This window comes from Tenebrio molitor, chromosome X (genome assembly GCF_963966145.1).
Source record: "Tenebrio molitor chromosome X, icTenMoli1.1, whole genome shotgun sequence".
Taxonomy (NCBI): domain Eukaryota; kingdom Metazoa; phylum Arthropoda; class Insecta; order Coleoptera; family Tenebrionidae; genus Tenebrio; species Tenebrio molitor.
This window is the reverse complement of record NC_091055.1, coordinates 6,441,836-6,454,134: the sequence shown is the minus strand read 5'-3', so window position 1 is coordinate 6,454,134 and position 12,299 is coordinate 6,441,836. Positions and strand designations below refer to the sequence as shown.

General features: G+C 32.9%; 2 protein-coding genes across 2 annotated transcripts in view; both read left to right on the top strand.

The window, feature by feature from the left end:
* The first annotated feature begins 1,029 nt into the window (after positions 1–1,029).
* LOC138139698 (uncharacterized) lies at positions 1,030–1,731 on the top strand. The gene is made up of 2 exons (XM_069060104.1): positions 1,030–1,171; positions 1,227–1,731. Exons 1-2 carry the CDS (start codon positions 1,086–1,088, stop codon positions 1,537–1,539), a joined length of 399 nt encoding a protein of 132 aa, XP_068916205.1. The 5' UTR covers positions 1,030–1,085; the 3' UTR covers positions 1,540–1,731.
* A 1,192-nt stretch (positions 1,732–2,923) lies between these two features.
* LOC138139695 (ras-specific guanine nucleotide-releasing factor 2-like) overlaps positions 2,924–12,299 on the top strand; it is a 48,181-nt gene continuing 38,805 nt past the window's right edge. The window contains exons 1-3 of the mRNA XM_069060100.1: positions 2,924–3,114; positions 3,679–3,856; positions 9,264–9,395. Coding sequence (XP_068916201.1) covers positions 3,698–3,856; positions 9,264–9,395 — 291 coding nt within the window. The 5' untranslated portion in view covers positions 2,924–3,114; positions 3,679–3,697. The remainder of the gene's footprint in view (positions 3,115–3,678; positions 3,857–9,263; positions 9,396–12,299) is intronic.

Below are 12,299 nucleotides of genomic sequence, written 5' to 3'. Positions count from 1 at the left end.
AATGAATCTATATAATCTTGTCAAAAATAAATCACCTACTCTCTATGGTTTAGGGATATTCGTTACTAGGTTGCCATAAATTTGGTTAGGTTGGAGGCTATGTGGTTTCTGGTGACAAACAAAAGATATCTTAACCGTAAGGCAGCGAATTCCAGTTGGATATGGCTCTATTTCTCGCCAAGTGATCGATGTTTTTTTGTTGCACAATCAATTTTGGTTTCTGGCGGCATATTTAGTTGGACTCAATCTCTCAATTCATAGTAACCAACCTTAAGCATTGAAAATAACCTTTGAAAATTCCAGTTACACACAACATGAAAAACGTTATTTCCCCAAAAGTTTGAATTTTAGGGAGTAGGTAATTTATTTTTGACAAGATAGTAGAGTCCTACAGAAACTCTAGTAGAATTCGACTTTGGTTGTAATAACAACCGAAGAATAAGATTTTATAATGAAGTAAATAACCTTTGTCATAAATACCACTACCACTACCTGTAACATTCCTGCCTGAAGCTAACATTGCGAACTCCAAACCGACGACCCTCATTAGCATTTATCAGTAGGATTATTGCTGCAGCATAAAATTCTATTTTTCCAGTGACAAACATAAACTTACAACCAAAGTCGAATTCCATTAGAGTTTCTGTAGGACTATAGTTACCATTGTGAAATGTATTTTGTGTTGCGTTTAGACTTCATCAGGCTCGTAGTCTTACGTGAAACACGTTGTATATCATCTTTCAGCAAATATAATACTTATTTAAAATTAATTTTCTGTTTAAAATATATTTTCCTTATCGCGTTAGAGACGATTTCAGTAGTTTTCTAAACATTTTCGTTATGAAAACACACATCCTTGCGTCCTTAAGGATTAAAAAAATGTTTGAGACCTTTGAAATTATATGTAATAAATTCTTATTGCGTATTCCTGGAATTCCATTTCTGCTCACCTGTTGATTACGACGAATCAAGTTATTAAACACCTTCTTATCGCATATTATAGACAACCAGAAACCTATAAAACAAAAGGTGAAGCTGCTTTTGTCCATTTACTGGTGTAAGTGAACGAGCAACAGTAACTAAGAATGGGTTCCGTATGTTCCAGAGCTTTTGAAGATTCTCTCGACTACGAACTGGAAGAGATTAAAGCTTGCTTGGCCGTGTTGTTACAGTAAGTCAAACAATTCCAACTGAATATTGCTTTAGTTGTAAGTGATTTTACATAGACAGCTGAGTCCAGACGAGCTCCTCACGTTTGCCGTCGAAGACACAGAAATCTACGAAATCTGCAAAGCAAATTCCGAATTGAGACAATCTTGCATCGTGGCAGCGGTCAGAAGATATCACACCGAAAAATTCTTTTACGAAGAGGTCTACAACAGAACTGCCGATTACGTCGTGATACTGGATCATTTCCTCCAGATTGAAGATGAATATGAAAAAAACAAGATAGAAAAAGGGCGCTTCAAGTACTTCCCGTGGTGCCATAATGGCAAGAGAGACAGACAAGGAGATGCAGCCAAAAATGGGGGAGACTAACAGACAGCAGGGACACATGCCACACAAAAAGAAGATTGAGAAATGTTACAAGTTTTAGCAAACAGTGGAGCAGTGATTTTAATGGTATTTATTTTGTTGTTGCAATACTCGTTACTTATTACCTGTAACAGTTCGATATTGTTTAATTTTTTTTTGTGTGTCATGTAGAGAAAGTAAATTTGTATTTCTTTACATTTTTAATATTTTATTAACCTTATTAAACGCGTTCTTTTAAGAAAAAAGTGATAACAAAAATAAAATTGACGGATATGAGTTAGAAGTGATGATTCTGGTAGAGCTGACGATATTTAATTTCACCTCACTAAAAACGTCTTTAATTTATACAAAATAAGTTTTAACAAAAAGGTTATTTTCGCCGAAATTAATTTTACTTTGGAACAAAACAGTGTAAGAGAAACCGTGTTTCTGCTATCTTTTTATCTGAACGACGGTGAATAAAGAAAATTGAAAACATTTCTCAAATTAAATTTTCCTCTACAATTTGGCTTGCAAAGGAAGTGGAGATAAATACAGAGAACGTCGAGTGAAACCTTCGTGAAACAACAGCATATTACACTTCTTATTAAATTATTAATATTATTCAACAAGAAGAAAGAAGAATGTTGACAAACATCGTTTCGCAAGGGAAATACAACCCTAAATTGTTATAAATTAGTGATTGCGGTTGAGTCGTTCATCAAAACGATTAATTATTTAGGTGTTTGGATTGCAAATGTGTAAAAGATGAAACGCGATTCGTTTTGAGTTGATGTAATGGAAAGAGCGAAAAGATGGTGTAATAATGAAAAGAGTTTGGAAAAGTGAGGCGTTTAAATGATGAGGTAATTTTATTAAGCAAAATTCTCTATTAATTTTCCCGAAAGGCAAGTGGGAAAATTGGGTTATTTGTTGTAATTTTCTAGAAGCGCGCACCGCACTTTGTGATTTTCAGCCGACGCACATCATCAGTCAGTACAAAACTCGGATTAATCAATTTTATTTTAATGAAATGTGGCACTAATATCCGAATATGTTTTAATTAAAAGGTCGCGCGTTTGGTTTTCGTCGGAAAAGCGTTCAAATAAGTTAGCCACCTTACGGCGAGTGAAATTGAAATAACTCCAGTTCGACTACCTGCTGCGATTTGAACGAGAAGTTAATTGCTGCGGTCGGTGCCAAAAAAAAAACAAACGTATAAACGGAGCGACGGGGAGTCTTTTCCCTTTCATTTTTGATTTTCTACTTTGCGATTCATGCAAATTTCCAATTTTATTTTAAATGATCTTCGTGGGTGGTAAAATTATGTGCGAAAATCGCAGGAAAATTATGAACTTTTATTTATATTTAAATTAGAAAATATTGCTACTTGTTGCTGTAATTGGGGATGTTTTAAGGTGGACCTCAGTGTATATCGATCTTATTTTCATGAGTTGTACGTGCAACAAGTACGCCTGCGCAATGAGGAAGTTGTTTTCCCGATTGAATCTTGAAAATTGTCCAGTTTTCCACAGTCTTCATCTGTATATCGTGTTGATGTTACCCATCTCTGAAAGAAAATTTTCGTCAGATAAACATGTAAGTTGCTGGTATTATTTTCACTCAGACTTCACTAACACTTTTCTTTTATTACTTTGTTTTGTGTTTAGGCGTTTGTTTCATTCATCAATTGTCATAATTTACTATATTTAAAAAAATAAAAACACATATTTGTTGTGAATTCCACAACTGCATGAAATTTTTTTTACATGAAATTTAACAAATTCTAGACACTTTTTACAATATTTCCGCGTTATATGTTGGTGCGTACTGTGCGTAATTGCCGTTGTTAATTTTTAATTTCAAATTTTCTTTTTAATAACTCGGAACAAGGACGCAGTTGATATTTATGAATCTTGAAAACTCAATTATTAATCGTCATAATTTAATTTCTGGGAAACTTTTTGTGTCAAAGTCTCGGAAAAGTTTTCATAATTAATTAAGTAAATACAGCGTTCATAGTTCTTAATTAATGAAATTGATATTCAGCTTGTATGGCACGAAAGTTGCACAATTTTTTTAATGAAAAAGTTTGAAAGAATTGTTTTTGTCGCGCAGTTGTTTTGTTAATTAACTTTTGACAATCTCGAATGTTGCTTACAGGAATAAAGAAACTTGAACAATGTTAAGTCCAAAAATGCAAAGAACTGTTCGTGTAAACGAAAATCAGCTGATAATGTTATCAGAAAGGGCTCATTATGACCACTCACAAGCCGGCTATTTGCACAAGAGATCAGCAGACAGCAGTAAATGGCAATTGAGATGGTTCGTGCTTTACCAGGTAAGTCGAATACCGATTTATAATCCATTCTCGGCATTATATTTGCCTTTTACTGTGAAAGATTAACAAACACGTGCTTCCATTTTGCGGCGAAACTCCAATAAGATAAATCTAATACGAATCAATTTATTTGTGGCGGGACCTTACGTCCAAAACTTTCACATAATAAAAATTCATTTTATGTAAAGGAAAAATGTAATTTCAATCTGGAAACTTCAGCAACTTTGATAGGCAATAAATCGAAGAGACAGCAACGGTTCGATTTATTCTCAAGTCTGAAAGCGCGACAATGCCAAACTCGCTAAATAAAACCCGTCGGGACGACACTGTTCTCTTAATTCCCTTTTTATTATTATTCCACGACAATCTTTCATTTAGAAATGTTAATAAAAGACCCGCAGTTTTCGACGAGAAATAAGAATTTTAATAAACTCAACGAATTGTTCTAATCTACAGAGTCGTGTATTTAATTGGCCCTCGAACTTGCTGGCAAACATACCCAACCTTTCATTAATCGTATTGTTTTTGGAAGCAATTCACTTTTTAAGCCCACGTTCGCACACACATATTTGAATGAGACAATTAAAACACGGTGTAGAGCTCGTTACAGAAAATGTTTCAACAAATCCTTTATTTCACGATCGGTCGCTCAAGTCTTTACACGACGAAAATGATCGCTTTCAAATTTTCCGACAACAAAATCGTAAATTGTAACGTGTTTTGCGAATGCCGCAACGGTCCGAAAAGCACTTATTTCTTAATGCACGCTGAAAACTTTTCAATCTGAAAAATCAAAGTGAATAATAATGACATAGTTTTTTTTTGCTACAAAGGAACCAGTCTTATTGTTGCGTTTTCGGAAAGCTCGAATATTTTAGTTCAAATCTGAACTCTTTGAGCTTTTTCAACATAAGAAAGCTTTGATTTTGAATCAATTCTCTTTCTGTGGAAACTCAAAATACAATACGAACACTCCATTTTATCTCGATTAAAATTGGAGAACAGTAGCAGAAGTGATTCGCTTCGATCCCATGAATAAGAAAAATTCTAATCCGACATTTTATCCTTTTGAAATTCTTTCTTGTTTTGTTAACTCATTTTCTCGGTGAAATGTTACGTGAAAACATTGCTTGAAACCTTACGAAAATGTTTTCATTTAGGGACGGACTAATATCTTGTAATATCGAAAATATTCGAAATTTGAGATATCGAATGTGACAACCGAATAAATCCAAATATTGCGCTTTGAATTAAAAAGGAAAAATATTGAATGATTACTAAATTTGAAGCAAAAATTCCAAAAACATTTTTAGAAAAAGTAAATTTTCTTATTGTCTTGGAATCAGTTTAAATATCTTGAAAGTTGCGCCATGGATGATAGAAAATTCAATTAATTAAAAAAATGTATCGAAAGATTATTATTAAATGTAAAGTAAAAATTCAAAAAGTAACGAAATTTTAAGAAAAGGTCTATCTTACCTGTCGTCTTCCTTAAATAAATTCGATTATTTCGAATATTGTGCGGTAAATTACAGAAAATTAAAAACAAAATAAACTGATCGAAAAAAGTTAGGGATATTGTTGAATTTTTAAGTTAACTTTATCAAAATGGCAAAATGCATCAGTAAGTTTTTTTAAGAAGAATTATTGAAATGGTTTTCTTAATAAACGTTTTCACACATAGGAATGAGTTTTGACTTATGTCAAACTTTTTCTTAATATCTCTTGGGATACGTTATAATGTCAATATCCTTAACTTTTTTTGATCAGTCTATGTACAGGTGCCCCAAAATTCGCGGAAAAACTGAGCAGTACGTTGTTAAGTAGTTATTACAATAGCAGGAAACAATGTTTTAAAAAACCATTATTTTTTTTGTAGAAGATATGGACCTATTTGTTACACTAAATGTGGCAACATTTAAAAATATTCTATTTATCCCACTGATCTGCAAATATTTCACTTTTATTGTATCCGCGGAAATTAAAAAGAGCAATCAAAGCTATGTTGTCATATGTTAAAATCGAAATACAATCTTTTCTTGGAAATACTGTAAATAATTGCAAACCTGATCATAATCATTCAGAATTATTATACCACTAGCTAGTAAAAAACAACTGTCAGAATTTGAGAATTTTCTCCTGTGTGAACGGATTTTGATAAATGTGGCAACTTGTCAAAAAGAAACGCCAAGCTAATTTTAAAGATTTTAAGCGATTTGGAGCCTTTAAGGGGCTCGTCGAACAAAAAAAATGTTGTATTCAACTCGTTCTTCTGTAAATTGGACTTTTTTTTTGCATGAGTGGGCCAGTTTAAAACGCGAGTGAAACGAAAAAAAGCCCAATTTACACACGAACTCGTTAAATAAATAACTATTTTAATATTTAAAATAAACGAGATCAAAGCTGCACCTTTTTAGCCCCCATATCTTCAAATCTAAAAGATATAGAATTTATTTACATATGTATTACTTTTCTCATAATTTTCTAACATGAATTGGCATTGCCCCATTGAGTTGCTTCGCACCTGTATAGAAAAAATATTAAAAGTAAAGTAAAACACCGAAATTTTGGGCAAAAGTAACGTCATTTTCTTGCCTTCGAATAAATTCGATTATCTCGAATATTATTGCTTTATGAATTGTAGAAAATACTTACCAAAAAATTAGAAAGAAAAACATAAAAAAAAAAGAGATTTTTCTAGGTTTCTTTAAATAAATTCGAATATTTCGTATATTATACATACTTACCGAAAATCAAAAAATATATTATAGAAAAGATATTTATTATAAGTAAAGTAAAAATTCAAAACGTGCAGAACACTAAAATGTACCTATACATTTCTTGTTTTCATCGAATAAATGTGAATATCTCGAATATTGCGCAACGAATGAGAAAATACTTACAAACATCAAAAAGAAACAATATTGAGTTAAATTTACACCACGAATTAAAAAAATACCTACATTTTAAGAAAAAAATTATATAGCAAAATAGGATATGTAATTTCAAATAGGTATTTCGAATATTGCGCCGTGAATGAATTAGAAACAAAAAATATCAAACGGTTACTAAATGTGTAGCACAAAATTAAAAAGTATGCGTCATTTATTTGAATTAAAATATAAAATACAAAATTTCATTGTTAAATTAAGGCGTCTTTGCTTTACTAATTTGATCTTTAACAGTCTAAAATAACTTTTCGAATATTTTAAATCAAAGATCTGATTAATAATATAATTATGTATGAAATTCCAGTTAGATTGACATTCGATTAAAAAAAGTAAAAATCTCCCCGTACCTACCTATTTTAATTGGTTTTTAAATTTCCTTTCAGTTTTGTTTGTCTTCTATGATATGTTTTACTTCTAGCTTATAATTTTTTCCTAAATGTAATCCACCTCTTGATTATTTAATACCTTTAGTAAATCTGCACGTGAAGTTATTGTTTTGCGTCCACCCGATAGGAAAGGGGAGACATTCGATCTGCGGGTTGGGTCTACTATCCGGAGAATCTATAATATGTTGAAATAAATGTTTCTAATATCCTTGTCTCGGTTACCTATTTGAACCTCATTATAACTACGACGAGAATACCATAGTAACCCGTACCCCGTACCCACCCCTTAAACGTACAAGGCACGCCTAGAAACAAATCTTGAATTGAACGTTTTCGTTTGAGATTATGTATTTGGAAAATTTAGTTAAGTCGGATAAACGTTTACTAAAGCAGACAGAAACGCCTCACAGAACGTGGAAAATGAATGTGCATCACAAAATATTCAAGCAATTCAGGTCATATCCAGTTTTATTACAAATAAAATATGACAAAAATGCTCCCTTACATAAATGATTTAATTTAGAACCTTCTGTCTGAGGATTTATTTTGCATGTTCAGGATGAAAAGTCGGTACTTCGTACGTCGCAGAAATTCCACAAAATACAAGAGACAAGAACTTGATTTAGATGTTGTCAAACTCGAATTCACGTGAAAGTCTTTATTTGAGAAAAACAAACATACCAAGATTCCACTTTTTGTCCTTGAAGTACGATAAATTCCATTGAGGAGTTCTAATTTTATGTGATTACATTTTTTCAACTTTTGAGATATCGACCAGCTACTATTTATTCCTTTTCATTACATTCCTTGCCAAATTGAAAAATAAATAGCAAATAAAGACATTTCATCTCATAAAGCTTGCAATAATAAAATTCCTTTGACGAGTTTCTCCAAATAATCGCTGAACTATTCATAATTGTAGATTTGTGACACTAATTGAGTCTCTATAAATTTATAGAGCGTTTAATCATATCGGATCAATCTGCGAAATTATTGATGCGGAAAATTGTGTACCAAGAAATTATCGTAGATGTGAAGTAGCGTCACATTTTTAATATTTTAGCGAAGTAAAATAGTTATTTGTGTATCAAGGCCAAAAAGTGCGTCTTTTTCGTCCGAATCTCGGTTTTCTAGTCGAGGCGCAGCCGAGACTTAAAACGGGACAGGACAAAAGACCGAGGTGCACATTACATTTGTTTAGGCGACCGCACGAACTACAAAGAAAAAGGCATCATTGGAAAAATTACAAATTTATTTTGTATCTACTTTTGTTAAATAAATACATTTATTAATACGTATTAACAATTTTATTATAGTATTTTTTATCAGCTTGCCAACAAAACGATAAATTTACTACATATTTGCAATATAATTGCTTATTTACATAATTTATGGTGACAGGACAATTATTGCGTTTATCATCTGCGACGTCCGGTGGTGTATTAGACATCACTTTCGCTGTTGCACCAAATAGCCCCAGAAATAAACGATACAACACTTTTTCGGGCAAATAAAATATGTAGGTAAACAGACCAACAGATGGCACCACAGTCCAAGGTCAGAAAAGTGTGGCCGAAAAAGAGTTACTTTTCGTCCGCTTTTTCATTAAGGGTGCCTTATTTTGGGGAGCTGGTTCGGTCTGATCACTACGCTTTAAATCCGTCAACCGGTTCAATTTATTGCGCCAGTTTCGGATCATGAACACAATTTTAATAATACTGTAGAGAATACTCCGAAACTTCAGTTAAATTGTGGTACTTCTAATAAGACAAGTGGTATTTTGCGTTTCAGCCGTACGAATAACTACTAAAACTTTCCGACGTTTGAGTCTCGGTCGGAGATTTGCGTGATTTTTACGTCGACAATTAACTTGCAAAGTATAATTTTAATTTAAAAATGTGTGCACTTCCACCATTCAGTCGTTCCGTAACTTCGTGTATCGGCTTATTCGCCGTTTAGAATCACTTCTGCTTCTACGCGATTTTATTAGACCCTAGAGAACTCATTTCAAACCCGTTATTTCGCAGAGAAACTTCGGATTTTTTAATAAAGCAACAACTTTCCTTCCAGAACTTGCTCTTCTACTACGATTCAGAAAACTGTCACCGACCTAGCGGCGTTCTGCTTCTCGAAGGATGCTACTGCGAGAGACTCATCACCACCGGAAGCGCCTCCAAGACAAAGGATGGCTCCGAGAAACAGGTCAGTCCAAATCCACGCATTACGAATTAATTTCATTATTTTCTTGTTACTCTCGCAACCTCGACTCTTCATTTTAATACAAGATATAATAAAGAATTTCCAAATTGCTTTAAGTGATTACCCTGCCTGAACTGTCAGTGTAATTAAAAACTGGGGATGAAGTGTACAGTTCAGCCTACGGCTATTTTCCTAACATTTAATCAACAACCAGGGTATTTTGGTATTGTGAAATATCACGATCTTTGGATAAGCTTCTTCAAAGCACTTAAAAGTAAGGAGTCGTTATTTTTCCTAAGTACAGCAGTAAAAGCTCTCATAAATCGCACGTTATTATCCATTATAGGTAATTACTATAAGAAGCGTTATCAAACTGTAATACATACATTAACAGTTACCTTTGCGGTTGTCACGTTTAACACTCGCTAAACCCAAAGTCTGAGGAAACTTTATGTGCCTGCGAAAAATAAAAATTCGTTCGAGTTTAAGCTTTTAATCAACATCAAAAAATATTGATGGCAATCGATATTATCGTCGTGTTTCTAATTTATCTTAGCTTCATCTGTGTCCGGATAAAGATGTGCCGGCAGTGATAGGAATTATAATTTTACACTTCTTTCCCTTGAGAATTTCGACAAGGTATCAATTTATCGAGCAAAGCAGAGAAACGTGCTAGAAGATTATTATATGGCCTCTGTTATTCTCATGGGGTTACACGTCGACGCTGACGTTCTTTGGAATTTTAGCTACCGTTTATTGTTATGGGGTGTCTGAGCAGAGCTGGATAAAACTTTGATACACAATATACTTATCGATAATAAAATATTAAAGCCTAATTCGATCGTCGTCTTGTTTTTGCCAAAGTCCAAACTTACCGAACTCATTTGCATGAAACTTTCCGAGTCGATAACAGCCTTCAGAAGTTTTATTTTTTCAAAGCGCCGCGATAATTGCGTCCCCAGCTGTTAAAGCACTCTTTTACATTTTGATCGAACTGTGAGCTTTCTGTGACCCGTCCGTCCACCATTATCATGTCATTATCCGACGCACACCTTATTGAGCTTTAGAGGAAATAAATCTCTCCGTCGAAATTGCGCCAGAAAATTCCGACGCAACTTGCCAACTAGCTTTATCAAAAATGTAATATAATCGGGGAAGGTTCTGCAACGTCAAAATATTTGTGTACCGCCATTCAAAATCTATTTTTTAATCTTGAATTTTAAATGCGACCTACTTTAATATGAGCGAGATTGTGTTTTCTCTTTATACAATCATGAAACGAGGTGGTTTCTCAAATTGTGACATTGTGTATATCCCTTTCCCCGATCGACTGTAGGGTCCGTGTAAAAGCGACAAACATTTTATAATATACACACGGTTTCCTTTACATAGGTACATATTTAAAAGGGGAAAACATTCGCGGTCCTGCCTTGTGTTTAGACACATTTGTTTTGCTTTCATTTCAATCGTCAATATTTATTAACGAACGAACACTTTGTTACCAACTTTATTGGGATATATTAAAATCTCAAGAATCTCTTGTTCAATTTCCCCTGTTGGACATACGAATTGTTTATTAAAATCAAAATTAAAAATATGTGAAATAAAATAAATTCCACATTTTATATTAAAATTATAAGATTATTTTTGAGAGTGCTGTTTTGAGCACTCCTAAAGCGGATTTTATTTTTACATCCCGTCACAAACGATGGAATAACAGTTTTAAAAGTAACATTTATTCTCATGCACAATTTATTGTTTCTGACGATTCGAATTAAATGTTTTCCCACAAAATCTAAAATAGAAACAGTGAAGATGCTGAAAGTAATCATCAAAATTATCTCCTAAACGAAGAATTCTGTAAAATAATAATTATAGGATCAATACGAAACAAAAGATAATTTTACTTAGTGTTGAGAACAGCGCAAATAGCGTGTTTGTCTGTTTTTATCATTTTTCCGTTAACCCAGTAACTTTTCAAAAAAATAAAAACGAAGTAAAATTCTCTTGGTTCCTCAGACGGCGACAAATAACACAAATGAAATAATCTTAAATAAAAAGAACATATACCTACAGGGTGTATTAACAATGGCGCATAATATTTATGTCAGGCGAATCTACGTTGAATTCCAAAAAAAATAATAATTGTAATCTAAATTTGGTCTTACGATTAGACGAAAAGTTTTTAAATTATTATTTTCAAGTTTGACTCTTAATAACCCCATGAGGAGAGGGTTAACAGCAAATTGGTACTAGAGTTTTTGCTTGTATTTCAACATAAAATTATGTGATGTAAATATTACATCATTACGATCGTCGTCTTAATGTCTTAATTTTGAATAGAAGAAAAATTTTCAGTAAATCTCTTATACAGTGTGATCAACAATTACTTAGATAAGGGGCGACTATGACTTTGACAGTGTCAAATTTTTCGTATCTTTGCTAACTCAGCTAATAAACTTCAAACAACTGTCACTATGAATCAAATTTTAACGCAAAAATGGTTTTTACTTCAGAACATAAAAGATTAATCTTATTTTCGTAATGGTGTTTTCAATAACGAAAATAGTTATACAGCGCTGTTGCCTGTAAAATTTTCCAAATTTGAATGGGTATATGCAACCAGAAATACTTCCATCCCTGTCAGATACGGCCAAGATTTCAACGCCTTCTTTGATCTAAATAGTTGTTGATCGCACGGTACTTACTGGAGGAAAATAGATTTATATGTATTGCAAATGTAAAATGTAAGTGTCTTTTCTCTTACCTTAGTAGCGTCTCTTCGAAAATTTATTACATTACTCAATAAGCCTTTTGTGACAAATTTCAAATAAGAATATTTGGTGCTTTATTCTTTTTCAATCTCTTCGTTGAAAGGTAAATGTCGATCTACCTTTGCGTCTAAAC